Source organism: Emydura macquarii, unplaced genomic scaffold, assembly GCF_026122565.2.
Source record: "Emydura macquarii macquarii isolate MOO-44397 ecotype Brisbane River unplaced genomic scaffold, CSIRO-AGI_Emac_v2 contig_306, whole genome shotgun sequence".
In the NCBI taxonomy this organism is placed as follows: Eukaryota; Metazoa; Chordata; order Testudines; family Chelidae; genus Emydura; species Emydura macquarii.
Genome location: NW_027130443.1, coordinates 6,260,418 through 6,286,677, shown reverse-complemented (window position 1 = coordinate 6,286,677; position 26,260 = coordinate 6,260,418). Strand labels below are relative to the sequence as shown.

The following is a 26,260-nucleotide window of genomic DNA, read 5'->3' as shown; positions in this document are numbered from 1 at the left end:
TGTAAGGGGAGGACTGCATCTCCCTTTAAAACAAAGTGACCTTGAGTTGACAACACACAACACACCTCCCTTGAGAAAAATTCAGAGGCCAATGTGCTATAAAGGAGGGAGGGCCGATTCAAAGGAGTTTTTCTGTTCTATTTTTGGCTTTGCATCCAGTGCTTGGAAATGTTATAAAATTAAAGCTGTTTACCTTATTTGTAGGGATGCTTGTCCTTGACTTAAGATGTTTTTAAAGAAGGGGGGGGGGGGGGAGAACCTGTCTGTACTTGAATCTTCACTGGGATTGGCAGACATTTCTCTTAGGGGCTGAACTATCCAGGGGGCGGAATTGGTTAGATTGGAAAGAATGGGTGCACGCAGGGGTAATGGGAAGAAATTCAGCAGAGGTAAGTTTAGAGACTGATCAGCTCTCTCTAGTGGGAAGCTTCCCTTGATTACAGGGAGCACCAACTCTTCCATGCTGAAGCCAATTTAGAGAGGTCCTCTCATGAAGATGCGCATTCTGGTCCAACTCCTCCCAAAAAACTTAGTGTTTGGGTCTCATAATATTTTATTCTGCAGGAGCATCAGGAAGGGGTCTCCCAAGGGAAGTAATGGAAGCCTCATACCTGGAGACAAAAGCTGGACTGGATAACATAGGGAACAATACTGCAATAGCCCATCCCTCTGGACCATAAGAGCTACTGGGGACTACTTCTTTCCTACCTTCTCTGGTACCAAACAGTACCAAATGGCTAATGCTGAGCACTAAATCTATACCATGGAAATGTGATGCCCATGGGTTTTTTAAATGGGAATTGTATCTTCAAAACCAAGTTCAACACACAGACAGATCTTTCTGTTGGTTCACAGGGCCCTGTGTGCATTTTCATGAGCTAGACACAGCATGGTGAATCTCATGATCTGCAGCAGCACTGGAGACCAAGGTCTGGAAATAGATCAATAGGCTTGTTTGCTCAGAGTTCTCTTCTACTGTGAGGTTCACAAGTGATAGTGCCTTCAGCCCATCTCAGGATAAGATCTTTCAACTGGATACCCTTTGTGACTTGAATCTGTCTCTATTAAGACACAGGCTTTAGGGTACCAGCTGAGCACCAGCTCATCTAAAGAAAAATCCCTCTTGCTGTTCTTCCACAAGTTCTAATTGCACAATTAGCCAATTTTCATTTTTAAAAATACTAGTTTGTGGCTTTGTCCACTTAGAAATTCTACTTTACACTGACCTTTCCTACACCTGTGAGACACAAACCATGTACATTTGCAGACAGAATCATGTACAGCCTCTGCACTGGGTATATAAGATGCAGCAAGAGACAGCCCCCGGGGCAAGAATCCACTTCTGTCAAGAGTCTGTTTAGACACATATAGCCAGATTCAAACATAGCAAAACAAGTGTAACTGCACTCAAGACAACAGGAGCTGGACCAGCTCTGATGGACCACACTGTGCCTGATCAGTATAAGGCCAGCACCAGATTAATTTCTGGAGAGTGTGAAACAGCGAGGGGAAAGTCAGTTGTCATGGAATCCCAGAAAAGTTTTCCTATGTGGAAGGAGAGGGGTAGTATCATAAGTGATAATGTAGAGCATGGGAGAGTTCCCAAATGCTATGATCCCCTTGCTAAGCAAAAACATAGGAAGAGGCATTGTGTTGGAGCACGAGACTGAATTGATGTTACTTCACACAAGTTTAATTCATGGTTACTTGAGATTTCTAGGAAATTCTAGTCATTTTCCCACTGATTGGAAAGCATCGTCAACTTGCTATCCTTAGTGGTGTATATTAGACGTTATAATCCAATCTACTCATTCTCTTGGGCCTCTTAATACTACTAACGTGAAGATACAGGCAAAGTTCTTCACCCAAAGAGACAGACATGGATACAGAAAACAACTTAGAAAGCCTTTTAATGAACCTACAGGATTCAGGCAAAGCTATTAGCATATAAAAAGGACAAAGATTTTCCTCTGAGCCAATAATGGTGTGTAAACAAACACAAATCAAAGGAGTCCACTGGGAAAAGAGTCCAGGAGGAGCTTTTCAGTTGGAAGGAGGCGGGGGAGGAATAGTTCCTGGCCCCTCTGTGGGAAGAGGTGGTCTCATCATGGGGGGCAGAGGGGCAGGGGGGTGTACCCCAGGAGCGGGTGGCAGCTGAGGTGGTGCCGGGGGTGGTACAGGTCCAGAAGGAGGCATGGGTGGCAAGGTGATGCCTCCTGGAGGAGGTGGTGGTGGTATGGAATCTGGCAGAGGTGGTCGTGGGGGCAAGCCATTCATCAGTGGGGGCGGTGGAGGCCTCTTCACAGTTGGAGGTCCAGGGGGGATGCTCTGGGGAGCTGGGGGCTTCTCCATCTTGAAATGGAACTGAAGGAAAAACTAGGGCAAAAGACAGGGACAGATTCAAAATCAATAAAACAGCTTGGGAACCTCGCAAGGTGGCTGCCCTGCCATGTTCTCTCCCAGTACCCCAAGAAATATCGTTAACCACTGAAATGTTATGTTTAATGCTTCCCAGCTCAGGTGTCAGATCACATCACACACAGCCTCTCCATCAGACAACCCCTGAGCTTGCACCAAACAGTTCCACTTCTCATTCTAAATACTCCAAAACACACTCTTCGGGTTCTAAGTAATCACTAAGCTAGTAGTGATCAACTTAATGTCCTATCTCTATTCATATCACCCCATCCCTGCTGTACTGTGCCCAGCATTCTCATGGATATACATAGAACTATGCACATCACCACACCCAGTAGCTGGCGCTGTGCTGCTGTTAAATCAGTGCATTCCCTGTGGTGGAAAGTTCTGCCTCCTGGACTAGCTTCTGAAGCAGCAGCAATTCAGGAAGGATTTCCTAGATACAGACCCATATCTCAGCTTCATGTTTTATTTTTAAGTGAACTTAGTGTTGGTGACAGCTCCAGAGGTTGAGATTCTTTTAGTACAGCAGTAGCTGTACAAGCTTCCCCAAAATGCACTTCAACACGACCTGGAGGGACTCCTCTTAAGGGTGAGAAAGGAGTTTAGTCTTGATGACCCATTCAAGTCTCCATCTCCCTGCTGAGAATGCCAAGAAGGGGGCTTGCTAAAACTGTGCACTTTTGGGTTGCGGACACCTGCCCCTTTAGTAACTCAGAAGAGTCAAAGAAGTTCACGTCACATGCCAAAGACGCATTAGACAAGTTAGACAGAAAACAGAAGAGTTTCAGCACAGGATCAAGGAGAGAACTCCAGCACATACAAGGTCTGGGCACCCAGTGTCCTTAGGAAACGGGATGAAGTAATTAATCAGCCAGACCCATCACGAAACATTCAACCCACACTGGAGGGTTGAGTTCAGAACCTGCTCTTGCGCGAGGCCCAGCACTGAGGCTCATCACTGAAGAAGCATCAAGTATCACTACTAGTACACTGGTAAACACTGGCCTATGCTCCTATACCATTATCTTTTCATTTCCTCACAGAAGTGAGAAAAGCAAGTCTCCAGCTACCTGTTTGGTTTCTCTGTTCCAATGGGTCCAAAACTTTCCTTCTGCTTTGTCGATTTCCCTGCTTGGCACCTGTAATAAAAGGAGTAAAGAGCTATTATTAGCAGCACCAGATTAGCTCCTTGGCTTTTTTTTTTTTTTTTTTTTAAGCACTAGAGCTGCAAGATAAGCACAGCTACTCCAGGCTTTTATGAGACATGCTAGTATCAGACCTTAATAGACAGCGGGGAGGAATTAAGTTACTTTCATATCTATCAAGGGCAAATGTATCAACAGAAAACGGCTCCTCTTAATGTCTGTACAAAAAGGATTCAGGAGCAGAGCCCAAAGGGCTCCTGTGTGTGCTAGAGGCAGAGAATTACTCAGCTCCCCAGATGGCCTGGTTTTTATGCTTTCAGCCAGATACTTCTATTGCTCCAAAGGGGGGCCCAGGAGTCTCTGCATGCCCTCCTCTTAACGCTTCCAACCAAGCACCTCATCCACATAGACCTATTCCATGGAGCCCAAACTGCTCTTTATTCCCAGTGTGAGCTCAACAAAGGCAGAGAATGCATAGGGTTGGGAGAGATCAATGTGCAGGAGGTCAGACTAGGTGATCATGATAGTTCTTTCCGGCCTTAAAATCTATGACACATATTCCCAATCACCGATTAGCCGATAAGCCCTTAAATTGTACCTTGAAAGCAATGGTTTCATAAGGCTCTGCTGCCATCAAAAGGTATTGCCAGCGTCTGTCTGGGGGCTCAATCCTTTGCTCATATGCAGACATGAACCGATGCCTGGGCATGATGGTTTCAGCAATCTCTGGGTAATCGATCTGTGGGGTGATATTGCAGCATTAGGTACATACTCACTCCTCCCCCATTTCTCCCAGCGAAACACTCCAAACTATTAATGTCCTTTATATGAAGAAGTAAGTACATTTACTGCTCGTGAAAGAAACCAGCCATGGTCCTGGATTCCTCCATTCACCCAAAAGATAGTTACAGCATGGTCAGGAGCAGTACCAGCAATGAAAACTTCCCTCAGCACCACTGCCAAAGTACCACATCACAGTCCTACAGAGCCCACCCCTAGGAACAAAAGGGCTGTTCAGTCTTCACAGATCTTTCAAGCCTTAGCCCATGTCAAGAATATTATGACGGCTGTTTTTAACTGTGTGGGAACATGTCTATGAGGACCTGAGCCAAGACCCTCAATGCCAGTCTCTCCTGTCTAATACACCCTGCTGGGAACTTCCAACTGAGCAATTCCTTTAGTAGAATCACTCAGGGATGCGAGGTTAACAGTACCTTACCTGAAAGAGGAGGCTCTGTTGGCCCATTTCTGGATCTCTTTGTTTGGTCACTGTAAGAGAACAACGAACAAGTTCAATACAGCAGTGGGTTTCAACCTGTGGTCCTCAAACCCCTGGGGGTCCACAGACTATGTCTGAGGGCTTCACGAAGGTTGTCATTACCATAGAACACTAGTTTTCAACCTGGGGTCCACAGATCATGTATAAAATTTCCAAAAGGATCCAAACCTCCATTTGAAATATTTTAGGGGTCCGCAAATAAAAAACCACCACAACACAGTATTGGGGCTGGAGTGACACTAATCCTATTTTAGGAACTGATAGTATTGCAAACAGCACCATTCAAGAGAAAATACAACTGTGTGAAGGTTCAGAGTTTTCCAGTGTTTTAAATACTCTGCATTATTTGATAGCTTTTAACCCAAAGGAGCCCAATGTGTTCAGCTATGCACATAGCACCAATGCATGCAGCCACTTCTGGTGTAGAGGCAGAGAACTGGCACACAGCATACTGCAAAACAAGTGGGGATAGGAAGGCACAAATGGAAGCAGCAGAAGGGGAATGCACTGACAGCCCCATTTCTATGAAAAGGGCCATGGGATTTTATTTTATTTTTTTAAATAAAAATGGATAGACAAATTTGAAACTGCAAACCTCATTAGTGACCCTGAGCATTTGTGGAAAGAAAGGGGGAGAATTATACTCGAGGAAACAGCACAATGGTAGATTGCAAAGGAAAGCCAGGTTATAGCCGATGTTGTCCATCTCCTCCATCACTGATGCTGTAACAGCTGAAAGATTGTGACTACCAACATATTACTGAACAGGCCCTTGTTTGACTGCCAGCTGTAAAGAGACATTCTATGTGCCAAAAAACAAAACAAAACCACACACACAATGCAAAGAGAGAGGGACGTGGGCCTATAATTTATTTATGACCAAATCAGCTAAAAGGCTTATTTATAATTAATACACATAGGATTGCACTTCAAGCAAACATCAAAGAGCACAAAATAGCCTGATGTAACAGACATGCCGGTCACTAGCTACCTTTGTAACCTGGTCGTCCAATTTTCACAAACTTTTTCACTTCCACTTTGACTTTTTCTGGTGCAGGTTGGGCAGGGGCTTCTTTAGCTTCCTTGGCAGCTCTGCGAGCCCTGAAATCAGGACAGAAGGTGGTCATCATCTAACTACACCCAGGAACGTGATCCTTTCAATTCACAGTACTCTCTTCAGCCTTGCAACCCTGCCAGCTCTCTCTTCCCAGCCCTTTCCCTGATCCAGAGAACGATAGCCCATATTGCTGTGATTTTGAACCCACCATAATAGTGTTAAACCAGGAGGTCCCACAGTGTCACATTCCACTTAGCACAAAGCTACTCCTGCTCTCAGGCTCCTGCTGACTGAAGCAAGGGCACTTTTCTTATTTAATTCTTTAAATTCTGTGGGTGAATTTAGTGTCTGTGAAATTAAGGGTTCAATATCACTGGCTTGAGAAAGACATATGAGAGCAGCCCTAACTCCTCTGCACCAAGCCCTTTATTAGCCCTAAATTTTTATTTACTTATTTATTTTTAAAGAGATAATATCATCCAGACCCAGTACTCTATCATCACCAGCTGTGTCAATCAAGGTCAACTTTGACCTACAGCTCCCCCTGAGCAAAGGCTGTCAATTGAGCCACACTGAATAACCTTAAGTTGAGTGTAGTGTCTTGACACATGGATTTAAAGGGTCCAGAAGTGAAATAGTATTTATCCAAGGATTTAGATATTACAGTAATGGAGACCATATGGCGCCTCACAATCTTTTAGTGTATTTATTATCCTCACAACACCCTGTGAGGTAGGGTAGCACTATTCACGTTTCAGAGCTGGAGAACTGAGGCACAGCGTGTAACCACTTGCTAATGTTTACACATGAAATCTGTGGCAGGGCAGGGGATTAAATCTGGTTTCCCACATCCCAGACTAATGCTCTAACCAGTGGGCCATCCTTCCTCTTAGGCTAGCACCCTAAGCCACTGCATTGCTCAGCTCCTGGGAAGTAAGCTTCTAAAACTTCCATCCAACAGATTTCACGCTGTACGCTCAAAACTAGGATTTTTGCTCACTTTCAAAAAGCTCTAAAGAACGTTATTTTTTTTACTCCGGAAGACCCATAACTTTGTCAGCTCACAGAAATAGATACCATGCAGATCAGAATGGGTCCATGCCATGTATGCAAAGCTGTTCCCTTCAACTTATTTTTATTTTAGTGATTTCTTGTACAATGTGTTTGTGTAATGGCTTCCCAGACATTCTTCACCATCAGCACCTGTCGCCTTGCGCTCAGCCACTTTATCACTCAATATATGAATGACTGGAGAATAAGAACTACTTTTAGAATGGGCTGCATGCAGGGAAAGGGAAATTTAAAAACCAAACTGGACTGTTTCACCTCCTGCATACAGCAAAAATAAGTTTGCTCTCTGATTTCTAGTGCAAAAATTAATAACTCAGGGATGAAATGTTTGTTAAAACTTATACTCAGTACATATTAAACAGTGATTGTGTGTTTTAAAATGTCCAGAGCCGGGAAAATGACACAATTAAGAACTTACAAATTGGTCTGATGCTTTTTCCCCTGGGTATGTGCTAAATAGCTTCCCTGCAACAAAACAAGACATAAGAAAATTAAATATGACAGTAAACTGGGAGATATCTTACTGTCACAGATGAGATACTACTGGAAGTAAAGCTGATTTGTGAAGGAAGCTCTAAGCCATGCTAACATTTTAACCCCTACACCACAATGGGAGAATTTATTCATCCTCACAACTGCACTGAGGAACTGGAAGATGTGTATTTTTGTTTTCAAGGCCTCATTCATCCCTTCCACCAACCCAACTCTCAACCACCAATCACTTCCTCTCCTGCATGCCCCAAAAAACCCTGACCCAACCCACCACTTCCTTACCTCTCACAACCCACACTGGGAGGTCTCACCCCTTTTCCACTCCCACACCCCCAATGATCAGTTTGGGAACTGGTAGTGAGGTAACAGACCGCACAGGGGCTGTGGGTTGGTACTTGCTCCAGACACAAGTCTGGATCTACTGCTCTCCGCCCCATGAAAACCAACCCCAATTCATATACTTATGCTTCTTCCCCCACTTCTTACAAAGACACTGTCAAGTTAATTAAAAAAGAAAAAAAACAAACAGATGTCTTTAAGGTACTTCTAAATTAGGTAAATTATTAAAAGTGAAATAATAGGAAATGGCAAATGTACTTATTTTGTTTCAGTTTCTCAGCAACCACTTTCTAGCCTGCCTGCAATAGCTTTGTGCGGCAATGGACTGCAAATGCAATCTAGATTTTTCAGCCTAATCAAAACTTTTCCATTGGCTTTTTTTATTTTTAATTCATGGGTGCATTTCTGCTGGTCTTAGGTGTTGTAAGAACCTGTTCTCACAGAGCAAGATTACAGGATAAGTTCTATCCAGTGTCCTCCAACACAAAAAGGTAGCCAGCCTGTAGGAGTCATCTCCTTGGAAATCAGACCATCTCCAATGGGTTAAATGTGAAGATCATGCAACCTAGTGTTTATTATATTCAACAGCAGAGTAGACAGAAGACCTAAAGACATTCACTCAAGCTTGCTGAATGACTGAATTTGACCCACTGGAAGTTTATTCAAACACACAGCAACACAAAAACAGTTTGGATTAAATCAAAGGAAAGTTCTTTTAAACAGAACTACTCTGAAGAGGAGCCCACATTAAGCAGTAATGCTGAGAGACAGTATATCATGAAAAGATATTTCATTTGGAAATTCCTGAAAGGCAGCTAACATTTTATTGCTTTGAAGACATATGTCAGTTTTTGTGCTATTCTTGGGTCTGCTCCCTAATAATGTTCATAATTAGGGTCCCCTTAACTTCAACACCACATTTTGTATGGCAGAAGAATTTGCATTGAATAATGTGTAGAAGGTAAATGTGCACAAAACCAGAGCACCGGTTCTACAGCATCAGTTTATATATGCAGTACTCTTACCCCGCCCAGAAGTTCTAAATCAACCTTGCCAGAATCCGACGCAACTCTAGAACAGCTGTTTTCCATGAAGATCAGAAGGCAGATACTCAACTCACCTCATTGTTGTGCAGTGTTAGGCAGAGTTTGCATTCATAAGAACCCAAGTGATTTTTCATAAAATAAGGATCCTAAGGAGAGGATAAGAACAAGAACTGAATGAGAGAAACCACATGCAAATATCAGCAACCTGCACTACACTGATTTTCAGACAAAAGTTTTTAGTGCACATAAGGCAAGATCATTCCTGGAATTGGGAGAGGACTCTTGGGCTTACTGATTTCCATTATAACACTCCTTTCAGAAGGATTAAAAAAAACTATTCGTGAAGCTTCAACTGCATGTTCCGTGCTCTGCAAATGACAAAGGCAAAGTATGGTCCTGTCCACAGAAGTCTGCAATCCAAGTAGATGTATTGTTTATATGATCAAATGACAATGTTTCAGTTCAGTCTTTAAAACCCCTCCTCATGAGGAGGACACCAGAAGTATTTCATTCCCATCCACAGCTCTCCAATAAACCCCTGATCCCACCTCTGAACATGAGCAGAGCTCCACTGACTCCACTGACACTCTACCTGCACATGCCAGCACAGAGAATTGGGGCCTAAATAAGCACTCTGCAATGATTTAATGCAAGCTATAATAATCTTAATAACCCATAAGTGGGATAGTCACCTAGAATTCTTGTGTTGGCCACCTCCATTCACTATGGCTATTTATTTATTAAACTCTGTAGTCAAAGAGGGACTCCTCCCAGATTTTAGGGAAGGGCAGGAGCAGAAAAACAGAAGTGGAAGAAACGACACGGTTTTAAAATATTTATTTTGCTTACTCTAGACCAAGTCGGGAAAATCTTTCATTGCAGGGCATGCAGAGAGGGAAAAATAAAAGTAATCTGGGCCCCAATTTTTAAGATTTTCAGGGGAAATTCTGAAGTTAAGGCTTTTCAGCTTTTATAGGTTGCTAAAGAAATATTTAAAAAATAACCTCTGAAATATTAAAGACTATTAATTGTCCTTAACAATAGATCAGAAGATCAGAATTCTCTCTCTCTAATCCCTGGTCCAGGATCAGCACTTAAAAAAAGATTACAGGCCCTGGCAGAGTTTTACTGCTCTGAACAAATCATGTCTAACATCTTCAAGTTGCATGATACTTGACCTTAAAGTCAATTACAGCATTCTGATTACAGTCTTGCATTATTTCACACCACTTCCAAGACTGACTTGATTTTAGTGCTCATTACCTGGAGGAAAGCTAGAATTATGGAACGTTTTATATTTTTCTGAAGAAGGGCACCCCAGTTTTTGGATCTAACTCTAAGAGCGTGAGATAACACCCGCTAAACAACCATATCAGAACTGAACTAGGAGATGGCTGAGATATGGGTGAGAAAGAAAAGAGGGTTATTAGAAAACTCATGGAACTAATTTTAAGATCCAATATCTCATGATCTGAAAGGTCAACACCTCAGCTTTCCATTGATACACAGGAGTCATATCTAGCACTGGTAGTCTGCAGGATAACAAACATAAAACTACCACTGGTTCTTCAGTCTAACCTAGGCCTGAATATAGCAAGTCCTGGAATTTGGCGCAGTGTAATAAGTGCATAACTTAATAATAAGTGAATGACAATAAGGGTAATAACTGCAATAAGTGATGTTCCCGAATTACTGATCACTTGTACTGTTAACCATCAAGCCTATTACCCCCCCATCCAGGATACCACAGATTATGCTTTCATTGTACTCCCTGACTCCCAACCAAACTCTGTACCCTCTGATAATCTGTACATTATGCCTAGATGTCCAGGAACTTTTCCATTTAAACTCTGTACCTGACCATTTTTCTTTTTTAAACATTATCTTTAATAAACATTTCTTTCCCTATGGCCACTTGTATTTTATCTCTTTATTTATTTTTAAATAAAAATGGATTTCAACTTTTGTTTTCCTGAGGACATGTTGGATTACAGCAATCCCGTAACACACCTCTTTGGTGAGATTTAGTAAATCTGTTCCTCTTTACGTACATGAAGAGATCAAAGCTCACCTTGTTGATGTCAATGGTTTCCAAAGCCAGCTGCCGAAGTCTCTCTCTTCGGTCTCGGTTACTTTCCGAAGATGAGGCTACACCTCCACTTCCAGTTTTACCTCCAGGACGATGTTGAAAATCCATGATTGGGGCTTTTGCACTTCAAGTCACTTAGGTGAGAAAAGGTCTGGGAAAAATAGAGAGAGAAGTACAAGAATGTGATGATTAGCTCTCAGTCAACTCATTGATATTTAAAGGCTGCACTATGTTCCTTCATTGGGAACTAGACTGTAGAGAGCCCAACAGAAGCAGTCAAGTGTTGAAATTTCAACAGACAGAGACACTGCATCTCCTGCCATGTTCAAAGTCCAGATTCCAGAGCACCTTTTGAAAAGGGTAGTAACCAATTCTCTTGCTACCAAATTTCCCAAGGTCTGCTAGCAGCTCTCTCTCACCTGACCTGCCCACCAAGTTTTCCAACCTGTTTTCTCCCGTGGCAAGCATATCCCCCATGTCAATAGACCGATTCTCACAAGAAGCCCACTGGCTATTATGTACAGAGGCAGTGATGCATGATTACATTCAGCACTCACAGAATTTCCCAGCACACCTAATACAATGACTTTATTGGGGCAGTGGGCAGTTTTGCAGGGGAGTTCATTTTCCTGGCTACCTTGACATATTTTTCTCCATTACATGATTTCACACTTTTGCCTGGGATATTTAATAGACTCACAAATGAGGCAAAAATGTTTGAAAGCTGCTAGTTAATTAGTGGGCATGTCTACTAGCCCAGGTCTGTGTTGTAAAAGTTGGACATGTAGCACATTCTGAAATTCAGCATGGTTACAAAGGATTGATCATGTACTTTAAGTTCTGTATCTTGTACTGCCACTTCAAGCATTTCACACATAAAAGTACCAAATGATGTAAGAGCTAAACAATAAGGAGAAAAATACCAGACATCAACTATAAGCAAGTTGGGGCAGACACCATATCTTCAGAGATGTTTGTACATTGCTACTTGGAAGGGCAAAAGCATTGGTCCTGAGTGGGACCTCTGGGCACTATTGCACTATAACGTAATTATCATAATTAATAGCAACTTACTGTGAGTAGTTTACTGTTTGCATTGCACCAATGAACACGCTTATTTTCAAGTTATGTAAGTGGCCACAGACATATTAAAAGCACAGAGCTACCTAGGATTTTCAAAACACGTCATCGACTCCAACTCCCGCTCTGCTCCTAAAGGCATGTCTGGAAGCTACATGAGATGCTGCCCGATGCTTTGGAGAACAGTCACCAGACTTGAGTGGCGTTTTGAAGACAGCGGCTGGATTTTCAGAGGTGCGGAGTGACCAGAGCTCCTACTAGCCTAGCTGGAATTTGGGACAGGGGCTGCTCATTCCCTCTGCAAGTCAGAAGCTAAATAAGGCCTTTGAATTTTGGAATGAAGGAGCAACCTCTGCCCCAAATTCCACACAGGCCTCACTCCCCTCAACTGCAACCAGGGGACAAGCCTCGCGCTAATGCCCCTCCCTGCCTAGCCCTGCGACGGGGTCCCACAGCCTCAACCCGGGGCTGGGCTCCCCGGTCACAGCACCAGGCTGCTCCTGCTCAGAGCAACCCCCACGGCCTTAGACGGGCCAACAAACCCTAGAGCAGAGCAGAGCAGAGCAGAGCAGAGCTCCCCTCCCCCCGGCCCAGCAAAGCCCGGAGCTCCCCTCCCCCACCCTGCCGCCTCAACCCAACAAGGCCCCGGAACCCCACAAGCACCCCACCCCGACGCTTCCCCCACCCAGCAGGCCCCTGTCCCCTCCGCCCCACGAGCCCGACCCCGACGCTTCCCCCACCCAGCAGGCCCCAGGCCCCTCCGCCCCACCCCCCGGTCTGACAACCCCAGGACGCAGCTCACGTTTCACCCCGACACCTGCGAGCTCTTCCTCCCCTTAGCAGCACCCGCGTCTCCTCACAGGCCCGGCAGGCAGCGGTCGCTCACTGCGCACGCGCCGCTCGCTTCAAGGGGCGGGGGGGATGAAGGAGTCACTTCCGGCTTCCGGGCGCTGACGCAAAAGCGCATCCGGTTCGCGGCGGGGGTCATGGACTTCCGGGTTGGGGGGCGGGGAGGGACTCCCGCGGCAGGGGGATGCTGCGGCGGGGGCCGTAAGGGGGAGTGCGCGCGCGGGGAAGGGGACCGGGTGGGGCGGGCCCTCGTCATGCGCTACAACGAGCGGGAGCTGCTGTCCCTGTCCCGGCAGCCGGCGGAGAAGGCGGCGGAGATCCTGATGCGGGTGCCCAAGAAGGGGAGCGGTGAGGGGGCGCTGCCGGGGCCGGGCGGTACGGGGAGGGGGTGTGGCGTATGAGGGGGAGGGCCAAAGTGGATGGGGAGCAAAGGGGGGGGGGGCGGTGCCAGAGGAATGATGGGGGAGGGGGCGGGCCAGGACCTGAGGTGTGTTGGGGTGAGCCACAAGGCTGGGGGAGGGGTTGGGAAGATGGGGGGGACATGTGGATAGAGGGTCATTTCCTCCCCTTCTCCCAACACCTGGGGCTGCCTGGCAGGGGGGGCTCGTTCTTGGTGAGTGGGGATCAGTTTCTCCCCCCCCCCCCCCAGTTCAAGCCATTTCTCTGCCTTTCCTCCTCCCCAGACAGCTCTGCTGCGCTCCCTGCGCGGTGCGTGTCCCTGACGTCCCCACAGGCACTGCATGGGCTCTCTCCCCTGGTGAATGCTTCTCTCCTTGAGGCCTTGTATGTGGGGGGGGCTGCCTCCTTTTGCCCTAGAGGTGGCCGCCTTTCGGTGGTGTACTGCCTACAGGTGGTGGCAGGGGTTCAGATCCTACCAGCTGGGAGGTGCTATGGAAGCCTGTGTGGTCATAGTTTTATAATTCATCAGCCATGGCCTAGCCCAAGCTGGCGAGTCCAGGATGGAATTCAGATTGCTTGAGTGGTTGTCACCAAAGAGCTGTTCATGTGAGAATTAAATGCCGGAAGCTGCTTTGTAAGCAGTGGTGGTTTAAATTCTAACAGAGCTGTCCCATAGGGTCCATGTGGCACAGATGCAACCTTGTGTACCAGTGAGAATTGATGTGCCTATCTCTTCCTTTCCCTGACTGAAGGGCTCCAGCTCTTCATCCTATAGACCTCCATGCCTGAATGCTCACTCTTTTCTTTACAGTGCTGAAGAAACGCCTAGTGAAGCTTGTGGTCAACTTTCTCTTCTACTTCCGAACAGATGAAGCAGAGGTATGGAAATAACCTGCTTCTGCAAACTGGCTGCATGTGCTGGTTAAAGCTGGAGCGGGGGGGGAAGGAGCCTCCCTTATTATTTAACATGTTTATTACTATAGTATCTAAGGGCCAACCAAGAGTAGGGCCCCTAGTGTGAGACACTGTACTAACAAAGTAGTAGATGGTCCATGCCCTGAAGAACTTACACTTGAAATAGTCATGATGTGATGCTCGCTATTGGTGTATGACAGACATAATGAAACCACTGCTTATTTTGGCTGAGGGCCAATAAATAACCTCTGTGCCACCCAACCAACACTGGCCAGACAATCTCTGAAGCATAATCATTGCCAAAGAGACCTCGTAGGGGAGGGGACTCTAATGCTTACATTCAGGACTGCAATTCATTTATGTGAAACTAGTGAAGTAGATTTTAAATTTAGACTAATCACCTAGGAATGGAACTAGGGTTCCTTTGTAAACAAAAACTGAATCACTGCTTACGTGAGAGACCTGGTATTAGTTTAAAAAAAACCTGAAGCAATGTAATAGCTGTATTTTATTAATATTCCTTAGTTGGACCTTTATAAGTATGCAAGGGCATTTTCTGCTTGTTAGAGCAGAGGAATGAGAACTGGGGCCACCTGTCTTCTGTTCCTGGTTCTGCCACTGACTTGATGTGTGTCCTTTGATCTATCTTTGCCTCCACATCTGTAAAATGAGGATAATACCCACTTTGTAAAGTGCTTTGATGTGAGATGCAGGATGAGTGCAGTGTGGTACTGTTGTACACGATCATGAAGAAAAGGTTTTTGGGGTTGTGTTTGTAGTTTGCGCCAATCACAGATACATGTGACCCTGAGAATTCTTGCACACTCACTTTAGAGTATTTCTTCTTTCCTTACCTGTCTCCTCTGAGACTCACAATCACAGGATCTGGATCTGGCCAAGAATCCACACTTCACAATCACTCTTGAGTCCTGGGTGCCCCTGAAAACATGTTAGAGCTCTGACTGCATGACACGCTAGAGGCCATTCCCAGTAGGATTTCCCTCCACTGCTGCTTACATGATGTTGCTGCTTATGCTAATTGTCCTAGTGGTTAGAGACTATAAATATTTCCCTGTGTATTTAGGGGGAGGGCGTGTCCAAAATGGTCCAAAATAGTTTGGAAGCTTAGAATAGTGTCTGTTAAAGGGATACTTCACCATGATACAAGTAATACCTTTTATTAGAAACTCAGAGGATTTAAAAAAAATCTTTGCTCTCTATTCTATTCCTTTGTCGCTTGCATTTATTGCAGCTTTGCCAAAGAATAGAATAGTCATGTTCACTTTTGTTTATACTTAACTTTGCTCTCTGGTTCTCATGCCCTAGCTCAGTGAACCAATATATGAGTTGCAAATTCTGCAGGTGAAATTCATTTGTTTAAAATAAACTGAATTATATGAATGCACTGACACATTTCAGTAGTCTTATGCAAAGCCTGAAGCTTGTTCTTTACAGAACCTAAATTTGAATTTGTTTATCCTGCCACACCTTCCAGCGAAACTCGCTGTGCAGACTCAATTCTGTAGAACTATAAATAAGCTTTTACCTTCACCTCTCTTTGGGCAGATCACTAGATGTATATAAAATTTCCAAAATGATACTGTGCAAATATAGATGTCCAAAGCACTGTACAAATACTAATCAGTACAAAATATATTTATACAGTGAAGCCTGACTGCAGAGACACATATTGTCTGCCTAAAGAACCCTTCACCTTAAACTCACTTAGTTCTAGTCAAGTTATGATGCCTGCCCTGAGGTCCCCTGCGAGTGTTTGTGATTTATCAGCGTCTTCCTATTTTTAAAAATGTTTTTGCTTTTGTGTGTTGCTATGGAAGACTCACTATAGCAAAGTATACATGGGAAACAATGAAAGAGCTGTAAATATCTAGATAGTACAAAAGACCTAAAATACCTTAGGAAAGATAGTTTTTGCACTAGCATCTCTTCACAGTTATATATTTCTCTTATGAGTTGGTCACGATGTCCTCCACATCACTGTAAGAAAGGGAACACTGAGAATGATGTCTTGCCTGTTTATAGAACTAGCTGAACAATGGGGAGCGGTGTCTTAAACCTTCTCTTTGGGTTTCATTCTAGCCAATTGGAGCTTTGCTGTTGGAACACTGTAGAATCACCAAAGAGGAGGAGAACGTCTTTTCAATCAGTGAGTTTTGGATAAAGATTCTCAGTGGATTTCCCTCTCCCTAAGATGTGGTGTGTAACTTTTCCCTTCTCAGTCAAGTGGAGGAAGGGCAAGTGTAAACATTTCTGGAATCAAATTATGTACCTTATTGTGTTGGGGTGTCAGATCTCTGCTGGGGCAGGGGCAGTTCTTGAAAGAGCAGACTCTTAAGGAAAATCCTGGGTGTTGTAAGAAGTGGTGTTAGGGATTCTGGAGAGGCATCTCTCTGTACTGCATCATTGCCATCTCATGGTATAATTATTGTGCTTCTGACGGTGTGGTCTCATGGCTGAGGTGTGAAAACCAAGACCCTGGCCACTTCTGTCATTGAAGACCCCATGTCACATCAGTCAGGATGCAAGCTCTTGTGCTCTGGACAAGCAATATATTCTACCTCTTGATTCCCTCCTTGTATCATCAGTAGGATTTTCAATAAGAATTTCTTCACTCCCTCTCAAACTGCTGCACAGTGATGCTGTGTGCTAAGTAGCTGCTGTGCTCCGTCCCAGAGTGGGCTGCATTTCATTGCTGGCTGAAGTGAGCCCTGTGTGTAGTTTGTAGAGCTCTGTGGGATGAAAGGAGCTGTAGACATGTATGAGTTGTTAAATGCTAGTGGAAATTCCTGTCTGGGAAGACATGATATTGACACATTGCTGCATCTATACTCTTTATTTTTGGTAAAAATAAAATTAAGACACACAGATAAAGCATTTGTCAGGGCTAACCTCGCCCTAGTACTCCCGCCATGCTGTTTGGCCTTGTGTTGATAGCAGTGGCTCCAGCTGGCTCATGGCATGTTGTCCTTTGTAAGCAGCCTTTCATCCAACAAGCAATCATTGTGCAAATGGTATGTGGCGAAAATAACAGGATGTATCCTCCAAGGCCATCCCCATATCTGTTGGCCTGGCTGTCAGGCACAGCTGCTTCGATGTGCAGAGCCTTCGTCTCCATTCCAGCAACGAGGGACTAAACTCCCACTGTCTCCGCAGCACCCTCTTGAAACGGAGGAGTTTTCTGCCAGCAAAATGGGGCAACAAGTGATGGCTTTTGTGATGTTCACACTTGTCTGAGACCCAGGAAAGCTCACTTCACATGGACCAACGAGGAGCCAGCAGCATTTGTCACAGCTGTCCTGGGACAGAGTCTGTGTGGTGCCCTGAGAACGACAGGTTCTTGTAGCCCATTACCGCCCCACTGCGCCGTTAGCTGCCATGCTACTGGAATGACTCTCACGTATTCCAGGTATCCCAAAGTTCCACACCACAGCAAATCAGGCAGCCGGTCAGCAACAAAGCAGACAAATGTGGCAGTTCTTTCCCTAAGATATTTACCTACACTGCTTTGCACAGAGGGGTTTTGAAGGGGTCCTGCTTTTGGAGTCTCCTTAGTCTTGCATGTTAGGAAGGGAAGCAGTCTTTTTCCCTCTTGGCCTGTGCATGCAGAGAAGAGATTTGGAGCTTTGCAACTTCTCTTCCTCTTCCCAAGGGGCAGAGAGACTTCTGTTCGCTATCTGTGCCATACTGCAGCCTGCAGGAGATGCTGAGACAGTTTGGCTGAGGTACCTCTAAGCCAGAGCCCCGATCTACATTATGTCCTGAAGAGCAGGGCTAATTAAGTAGGGGCTTGATGCTGTCTTGGTAAAGCATTAAAGTCACACAGGGGGTCACTTTCCACTGTGCAGCAGTGCCAGCTTTTAGAAAAGAGCCAATAAGGGTCTGTTCCTGCTTCTAGTGTAACTTACTGAATTTGATTTCTGCCTCATCTGTACATGTATAACTTGCATATATTCAGCTTGTGGTCGTTAAAGAACTGGTGTCTCTTTACAAGAACTGAGTCATTAGGCTCCATGTCCTGGTCAAATTCCACCTTGTTCAGCTACGTTTTTCCTTGTTACATTCCCTGCTAAGGCTTTTAGATGTGGTGCTCTGTGCTGCCTCTTCTGAAACTTAGTGTGGTTTTAAACAGCTGCCCCATTCCATCTCAGAGGTGGCTGCATTGCGATGATGCATGAGCTGATTCTTCTGTGTATACTTCATATAGCTCTTTCAGGATGAAAGGTGCAAAATAGATCCGTGACCACGTGAGGCATCATAAGTGTGCATCAAGGGGAGATGAGCCCCTCGCTCTGGGCCTGTACCACTTTCAATGGACAGTTGCAGGCAATGGCCTTTCCCCCAATGACTGCTCCGTAACTTTCCGCAGTTAATGTCTGATGGGGGAAGTTGCTGGGCTGTGCCAGTGACAAACGAGGAGTAACACTGAATACGTGCTGCCGCTGGCTTTCCTGGGGTGTTCCCTAGCAAACTCTGCCGAGCAAACTGCATCCCTTGGGTTTAAAAGAAACTGACTCAAACCTTTAGTCTCGCTGCGAAGTGTGAGACAGCGAGGCTGGCTGTGGCCCTTGCTACAGAGAGATGGGAGCTGGACGGTGCATCTGAGACCATATTACACAAGGGAATTGAGTGAGGAGAAGATTGGGATAGCTCCATGTTACGCAGAGAAAGGGGGCCTTGTCCTACTGGATTGTGCTCTTCTGCCATTCTTAGCTAGAATAAGGAGATATTTGTGGCCTGGACCAGGCAAAGGACTGACTTTGTTTTGCAGAACTTGTGGTGACACATGCTGGCGCGTGCAGGGAACATTTCTCAACCATCCTTTCCTTGTCCCTGGCAGGTTTCATTGAGGAGCCCGACAGGAAATACTCCTTTGAATGTGACACTGAGGAGCAATGTCAGGAGTGGATTGAGGCTCTCCGAAGAGCCAGGTAGGGCAGCAGTTGGGCAGGGGAACTTCTGTGCCATTCCGCGGTTCTCTCAGAATGCAGCTGAGCACTGGGCATGCCCTGCAGCTGGCTGATGTTGGAATGGGGAGAAAAGAGGGCCCTCACTTGGCAGCAAGCAGCACCAGGAGCTCTGTGCCCACTGGGGTAGAGAGCAAAACACTGGCATTGCAATGAAGACATCTCTTATACATCATTATCTTGGTCACTAAAAGGGGAATTGTCCAGGCCAAGGAACTCATCCTTCTGAGTGATGTTTGGTGCACAGCCACTGGTGCTGCAATAGGAAAGCTGCCGTCACAGACTGCAGGGCTGAGCTCTGGGGAGGCATGCAACTGACACTGCATTCAGAAAACAACAATGCAACATGAAGCGTGTTCACGCTGTTGACAAGATTGGGAGAGTGGCTGTGGCAGATGGTCTTTTGCATTGGTCTCTGGGGAAAATGGCCAAGGGCCCTCTTGCATCGAGTCTGCCCCATACACCATTAGGACTGGTGCACTCTCTTGCAGCAGTGACTGAGCTGAGCCCTTCATTAGGGCTCTGAAACAGCATGTGAAATACATCTATATTCAGCCAGACACTCTGGGCTCTGTTCCTTGTCTTGCAGCTACGAGTTCATGAGAAGAAGTTTGATCTTCTATCGGAATGAGATTCAAAAGATGACAGGGAAGGTGAGTGCCTCTGTCGTTTATCAGGCACAAGTCCCTTTCCTTCTATCAAGGCCAGGGATTGCCAGTCCCTAGGGAGCATTTGTGGGGTGGGGGTTGCTGCCTGTTTTATACCAGAGACAGCGCTGGAGCAGCCAGAACAGTGGGAGACTGATTCCCTCCTCCCCCCCCCCCCCGGCCGGCTTGTTGCAGCCTATGGGAAAGAGCAACCCCTTAGTAACTTGGTACTTGAAGCCATCAGTGTCAGAGCTTCCAGTCAGTTTTAAGGAACCTGACTGCACCACAGGGTTGCTGTACAGACTGCCTCAGTCTATCATGCAGCAGCAATAGTCAGCTTAGCTTCATGCCTCCATCTGGGGAACCTCCAGTGCAAGAGGTCAGGTTAGATCCTGCCCAGTACAGCAGCCCTGGTGCATGGGTGGTGGCTGGGACTCTGTCCATCAGGGACTTGGTCCTCCGTTAAAGCACCTGCGTAGGAGCCATTGCTCTGGAAGCAGTCCAGAGTGCTTACGGTAGGATGTGTCTTCCCTGGACTCGTAATGGTCCTGCCGCCCAGCTGCTCTCAGTTGGTAGAGCTGTTACCAATTTAAGACTGAGGAAAGCTTGAACCTGACAACCGGGCAGGGGCTATGTAAGATCCCCTCATGCTTTGGCCAGGGCACTCCTGGGCTTCCCACTCCTCTGCCCTGCTTTCTCATGGAGAGAACAGCAAGCCATAGGGTGATTGTGTGACATCAGTGCACACACGTCTATGGAAGGATGGCTAAAAAACCCACCCACATAGCTGACTGTCTTTCAGCCTGTGGAAGGGCTGAGGGACTGTTCTTTGCCACGCCTCCCCATCAGCACCACCCTGTTGCCTGCTTTTACTAAGAATCTACACTTAGTCTAGAAGCTTTTGACCCTCATCTAAATCCCAAGCCTTAAGTAAATGAATGGCTTTGGCTGTATACAGTAATGATCTCGTATGCTGCAGCTTGTCCCAACGTACTGCAGTGCTGGGAGGCAGCCGCACGCTGTAATGGGAGGTACTGAGATCTTAAAGTAACAGCCTGGGCACAGACACCTGCCATTAATTGTGCAGAAAAGCCAGGCCAGGAGTCTCACTCCCCCTTACTTACGGGCATGTTGTGCTCTCGCTGCAGGATCCCCTGGAGCAGTACGGAATCTCTGAGGAAGCCCGATTCCAGCTGGGAACACGCAAGCTGTAACCTGGCAGCCTCCCCTCCCCTCCCACCAGGGCTAAACTGGCATTCAGCCACCTCCTGATGGGTGGGGTGAAAACACCAAACTCCTTCTGTGTGGAGCTCCTGGGACCAAGTGACTTATTTATGGGCCAGATAATTTGTATGTCTTTTTTAACGAATTAATTGCACACTCCCACTTCCTGTTTGTCTTCAGCCCCTCTCGGCCTGCTGTCTTGTAGAAGCAGCAAAAGTCTTAACTGGCCACTGTTGTGCCAGCTTTAACTTGTGCGACCATAAAACTGCCAGGCCGAGGGATGTAGGAGCTGCCCATTACTTGCTCCTGGGGCGGTTGAAGACCCTCCACAGTCCCAGGGGCCTGGGGATTTCAGCCATGAAGCTGCTGTGAAAACAAGGCTGGACTCATCCTGGAGGGAGCGGCCTGGGGCTCTTCAGCAGGTGCTGCTAGTAGAAAGCAGGATGGTCTGGTGCGCAGGGCCAGCGGCCATTTCATGCCAGAAATATGCCCATAGTGGCAGCATTTCTGCTGGGAAAGGCATGGGAGCTTTGGCAATCCAGCTCTGGTCAGCCTGCTGCACCCCGTGGCTGGAGTCTGGCACCTGTGTGCCCTGAGCCAACTGCTGGCTGACGCTCTCTGCTGGCTTTTGCTAAATTGACTAATCTCACAGGGAGGAGGAGGGTCGTACTCTAAGGGGGTGGTTTTGGGCTGATCACATTCCTTTGCTTGGCCTTGAAATACCAGCCACACCCCCTCACTTGGTCAGGCCCACTCCAGCTGCTGAGCATCCTGCTGCTGGATCTGTCCTGCGCACTGTTTGGTTACTGGAGACAGTTGCAGAGAGCAGCTGTTTCAGGCAGAAGCAGCCCTCATCTGTTATGGATGACAACCCCCGAATGGAGGTAGGAGGAACTGTCCCTCATTACACAGGGTTAACTAGGGTCCCTCCTCCCCAGCAAGTGCTGTGCCAGCTGACACACGGTGGTGGGAGGGCAGTGTCTCCACCCACACCTGTGCATGCAGCAGTGAGTGCAGTGTGACATGCGCATGGTAGCAGCATCTATGCAAGGTTACTGGGGCCTGCCTCCGCTCAACACTTTGTCCTAGAATCTAATTGTGAGCTAATGCAAATGAATCCAGCTACCCAAAGCCAGCCTCCAGCACGTTAAAACGTCCTTCCTGATGCCTGCACTGGAGTAGGGGGTGTGGCTCTCACCAGCAAGCCTGAGTGAGCAGAGATGTGAAGCAAGGCACAGTCTAAACCAAACTCTTCCCTCTGATCCTGAGCAGGCATCATTCTTAGGGGCTCTGGCTCCTTGCCGGGGCTGTGCACTCATTGCCTTCCCAGAGCAGGTGGTCTGCTGTGAGGCTAACCAAAGCAGTTGCCATGGTGCTTCTCTAGTCTCCTTTGCGGGAGGGAGTGAGAGATGTAGAGCTGCATAGGGTGCAGAACCACATCCTCTCTGTCCCGAGCTGGAAGGCAGGGTCCCACAGCAGGAAGAATAGTGGTACAGGGCTGCTGCAGGCTCTGTCCAACATACAGCTTCTGCAGCTTCCCTCTTCCTCAGCAGCGTCAGCAAAAAAAGACCAAAGCAATCCACATTGACTTCTGGAGAGGGCTGGGAGTTCTCTCTTAAGGTGCTACTCTCCAAAGCAGCCACTAGGGGAAGCCCTTGGGTGCAGGCAGCCTTCTCCCCTGGTGGCTTTAGTAATCGGTAACCCAGTGAGGGACCAGCGGTTCCCCGAGCACCACGGCAGGGATTTGCTATAGGATTGAAACAAAGTCACTTTCTTCAACTGCTTTAAGGCTTTCAAAAGGGAAGTTGCAGCCAGGCACGAATGCCAAGGCAGGGCTATTGGCTAGAGCTACATGGCTTGGCCTCTTACCAGCCTTGAACCTGCTGGCTAAGTAATACGTGAGCTGTTGGCACAAACCAAGATTCAAGTGCACAGGGACAACCCCTCAGGCTCAGAGGCAGTTTTCTATTGCAGGGAGCAGGATGCAGTTGCTTGGGCATGGGGCATTATTACTCAGACCCCCCCCAAGGGGGAAATAACTAGGGTTTAGAACATTAGTGGAGGCTCATTGCCTTAGTACAAGACATCAGCCCAACATTTTACTATTTCCAGTGGGGGGGGGGAGGAGAAAGGGGCCTACCCACCTCATCATGTGACCACGTATGTTCAACAGAGGCCGTAGCTTCTACATGCAGGAACTTCAGGACGTAGCAGCCCCCAGTCTTGTACAGTGTGGTAAAGAGGAGGCGGTACACTAGTTTTATCCTGTCCACCTGGAATGCTATTAGAGAGCAGCCTTCCAGGCACACAGGTCAATGGAAGCCATAGTTCAGCTTTGTGACTGGCTCTAAGGAAGCTCTGTGTTGAATCTCTTGCTGATAAGAGTGGGGTAGTATATGGAACACCTGGGGAGCACAACCATGCCTTCCTGTTCAGTGCCCCATGCCCTAGCATGATAGCTAGGAGGTGGCTCTGGTTTCCAGTGCAGTCAGAGTAGCAGCACATCTCCTGCCAAGAAACATGCCTTCACCTTGTCACACTGGCAGGTGGTATCATCCTGATTTTTGTGCAGTGCCTCCAGAAGCACATACTAGCTGCAGGGGACAGTAGGTGAGGAGATGCTGCCATCTCAGTTAAGTGTCTGACCGGGAGCTGAAAACAGATGACTGTTGCTGAGGACAGATGACAACTAAGTACATTAGAGCTTGTGCTTTAGAAAATGTGACCTCAGCTGCCCCATACAGCCGTCTCAATCAGCCCTTTTCTTGGCTTTTGCTGTTGCCCTGCGGTAGAGCAGAACACAGCTCTACGTTTCTGGTATTAAGCACAGAACTCCCCTCTGACATTAGAGACAAGGTTTGTTCAAATATGGCTTTTGCTATTTAGTGGCCTCTCAAATTCCAAGGATACTATAAAGGGCTCAGCTGCTAGAACTCTCTTTTGTAGCTGCAATTAAAATCTTTGCCCACTTTCCTCTAAGCTGATGCTCCATCTCCACTGACCTATGAAATGATGTTTAAGAGGGTGCTTTGAACTCTCTTATAACCGTTACAATTCTTGCTATCTAGCTACTGGCAGTGTATTTTCAGTGTCATCTCCTGGAAGTCAGCTAAGATGACTCAGCCTAAGACATGAGCAGGCGTTTTCTAGTAGCTGTGGAACATTGGTACTCACATTAGGGAATCTCAGCTGCGGGAGCTTTTCTCCTAGATGAGAGAAAGCTGGGAAATACAGTAGAATTTCATGCAGAATAATATACTAGATCTGAATTATGGAACAATTACACCCAATCATTCACTCATACTCAAAGCCTGTTTCAAATTGTTCAGCCAGCTAGCTTTTGTGCGCTTGCCTTTAGAGACAGCGTTGCATCAGCTCGTACACTGGTTGACGCAATTCTCAATGTTCGTTTTAGCAGATTGTGGAGAGCTAAGAGACAATCAACTTATCTGAGAAATCTTTGACAATATTTAAAATCCTAGCAAGTGACCATTTGAACATAGCTTGTGGCAGACAAGATTTCAGAACTGGAGCATTGGTCACCATTGGTGCAGGTTACCTAGACCAGTCAAACAACCATATCAATATTCCAGCTGGTGCCTGCACTGTACAAAAACACTAGCTTTTTCTTGGTACCCTTTCACACTTACTGTGATCATTGCACACTATAGAAATGGGCATTTTGTTCGGGATTGGGGGGCATATTAAGAGAGCAAGGAACAGCTAAAGCGATTTGCTTAGATTAGGAGGTACGTAAATTTCACTTTCATTACTTAATTGAATGTATAAAGACAGATGCTGTGAAGAGTTATCTGAGCATGCGTCATGCCCAGTAACTCATTAGAATTAGCTAGACAGTGACTTGTAGCCTATTACTCAACACTTACATTTCAGGATTAAGGGGAAACAATTTAAATACTTGATATTTAGGGATCTGTGTTATCATTGGTGGTTTATATGCAAAAAAGTTTTTCCATGATCTGCTGAGGGTCCTTTTTCTTTTGCATTTTGGTGGTTAGTTGCTCTAACAAGCATTAAATAAGGTAGTTTGATTGGAAACTTACTGATGCTGTTGGTAGGTTGTACAATGTTTTAAATAAACACCTTTAATTGTTTTAACCTGGGTGTAAATTGCAGCTGCTGTGTAAGAATCCCATGCACATTTTCTTCAAGAACAAAGCAGAGGTTTAAAGGGGTCATAAAGATTTCAATCAATAAGGCTTGGATTTTTATTAGTGCTTAAAATCCATTGACTTTCAATGGCATTTGTGCTCTTAACTCATGGGCTTTGGAAATTCCTATCAATGTTAGCCCACAATGAACTCCTCAAAATGACCCTTTGTACAGGAAGGAAGCAAACAGCAGACCAGAGATGTAAGTGGGGTATAGCCAATAGACACAAAACTGGCTTAAAGCATCACCCTTCTCCCCATGTTCAAGCCAGAATGGTTGGCTGCAGTATGGCAGATCCCCTTGTGAAAATGAACAGCAGCTGCATGTTAAAGGGATCCCATAGCATCTTCTGAAGGAGCAGCTAATATGCCCAGTGGGCCACCCAATATTATCTCTACATGACCAAGGCTACTGAATTCTCTTCTGACATGCCTTCTGCTACCGGCGTCTGACTCCAGAAAATGAGTGTCTCTAAGAAGGTAGCACTCGCTTGGTGTGTTACTGTAGCTCTTTCAGCATCTAAAGTTCCTCACACAGGCTCCGCTTCAAAGCGGAGCACAGCTTTAAGTTCATCCCTATTCAGTGAAGCATATGAGTGCTTTGCTAAATCAGGGCTTTTGTCTCCACTGGAAGATACCAATTTAGCAAATGTTTAACCATCACTTCTGCTCCAGCCAGGAGAGTTTAAGCCCAGGAATTTAATGAAAACTAAATTAAGGCCATGTGTACATGTAGAGCACTGGAGCGCATCTGGTGAAGATGCTCTGTGCTGACAGGAGAGTTCTCTCATACACCTCCCCCAATGAGTGCCAGAAGCTGTGTCAGCCGAAGAAGTTCTTGCACCAACATAGTGCCGTGCCAGCGTTTACGTTGGTGTAACTTGCGTCACTCAGAGGGGTGGATTTTTCACACTCCTGAGCGATACAAGTTTTGCTGACATAGGCGGTAAGTCTAAACTTAGCCTTAATTGAGCAACCGAGTCACTTAGCAAGAGTTGGGGGAAGGCTTTTTGTAATGGGATTTTAAGTTGCTAGCACCTCAGAAGTTTC

At 46.2% G+C, this 26,260-nt stretch overlaps 2 protein-coding genes across 4 annotated transcripts; one reads left to right on the top strand and one right to left on the bottom strand.

Moving 5' to 3' along the window:
- Nucleotides 1–1,893: 1,893 nt before the first annotated feature.
- SF3A2 (splicing factor 3a subunit 2) lies at nucleotides 1,894–12,929 on the bottom strand. Of its 2 annotated transcripts, none has more exons than XM_067557784.1 (9): nucleotides 12,822–12,929; nucleotides 10,922–11,090; nucleotides 8,925–8,996; nucleotides 7,392–7,438; nucleotides 5,837–5,946; nucleotides 4,786–4,835; nucleotides 4,165–4,305; nucleotides 3,492–3,560; nucleotides 1,894–2,376 (listed from the first exon to the last, which is right to left on the bottom strand). In XM_067557784.1, the coding sequence occupies exons 2-9, from the start codon at nucleotides 11,045–11,047 to the stop codon at nucleotides 2,044–2,046; spliced, it is 948 nt and encodes a 315-aa protein (XP_067413885.1). In that variant the 5' UTR covers nucleotides 11,048–11,090; nucleotides 12,822–12,929; the 3' UTR covers nucleotides 1,894–2,043. The 2 variants fall into 2 exon arrangements, with proteins under 2 accessions (XP_067413885.1, XP_067413894.1); XM_067557793.1 differs by having other exon boundaries at nucleotides 12,841–12,919.
- A 159-nt stretch (nucleotides 12,930–13,088) lies between these two features.
- Nucleotides 13,089–25,157, top strand: PLEKHJ1 (pleckstrin homology domain containing J1). Of its 2 annotated transcripts, XM_067557804.1 has the most exons (6): nucleotides 13,089–13,216; nucleotides 14,079–14,146; nucleotides 16,283–16,349; nucleotides 19,041–19,131; nucleotides 19,757–19,820; nucleotides 20,963–25,157. In XM_067557804.1, the coding sequence occupies exons 1-6, from the start codon at nucleotides 13,123–13,125 to the stop codon at nucleotides 21,026–21,028; spliced, it is 450 nt and encodes a 149-aa protein (XP_067413905.1). In that variant the 5' UTR covers nucleotides 13,089–13,122; the 3' UTR covers nucleotides 21,029–25,157. The 2 variants fall into 2 exon arrangements, with proteins under 2 accessions (XP_067413905.1, XP_067413913.1); XM_067557812.1 differs by lacking the exons at nucleotides 19,041–19,131; nucleotides 19,757–19,820; nucleotides 20,963–25,157 and adding an exon at nucleotides 17,250–18,094.
- The last annotated feature ends 1,103 nt before the right edge of the window (nucleotides 25,158–26,260 follow it).

Excerpts from the sequence above, each read along its gene's own strand:
- SF3A2 (XM_067557784.1), bottom strand. The coding sequence starts at position 11,047 with ATGGATTTTCAACATCGTCCTGGAGGTAAAACTGGAAGTGGAGGTGTA. Across the intron at positions 8,997-10,921 it reads AAACCATTGACATCAACAAG|GATCCTTATTTTATGAAAAA; the intron begins GTGAGCTTTGAT and ends TCCTCTCCTTAG. Across the intron at positions 4,306-4,785 it reads AACAGAGCCTCCTCTTTCAG|ATCGATTACCCAGAGATTGC; the intron begins GTAAGGTACTGT and ends ATCACCCCACAG.
- PLEKHJ1 (XM_067557804.1), top strand. The coding sequence starts at position 13,123 with ATGCGCTACAACGAGCGGGAGCTGCTGTCCCTGTCCCGGCAGCCGGCG. Across the intron at positions 19,132-19,756 it reads GAGGCTCTCCGAAGAGCCAG|CTACGAGTTCATGAGAAGAA; the intron begins GTAGGGCAGCAG and ends CTTGTCTTGCAG. Across the intron at positions 19,821-20,962 it reads TTCAAAAGATGACAGGGAAG|GATCCCCTGGAGCAGTACGG; the intron begins GTGAGTGCCTCT and ends CTCTCGCTGCAG.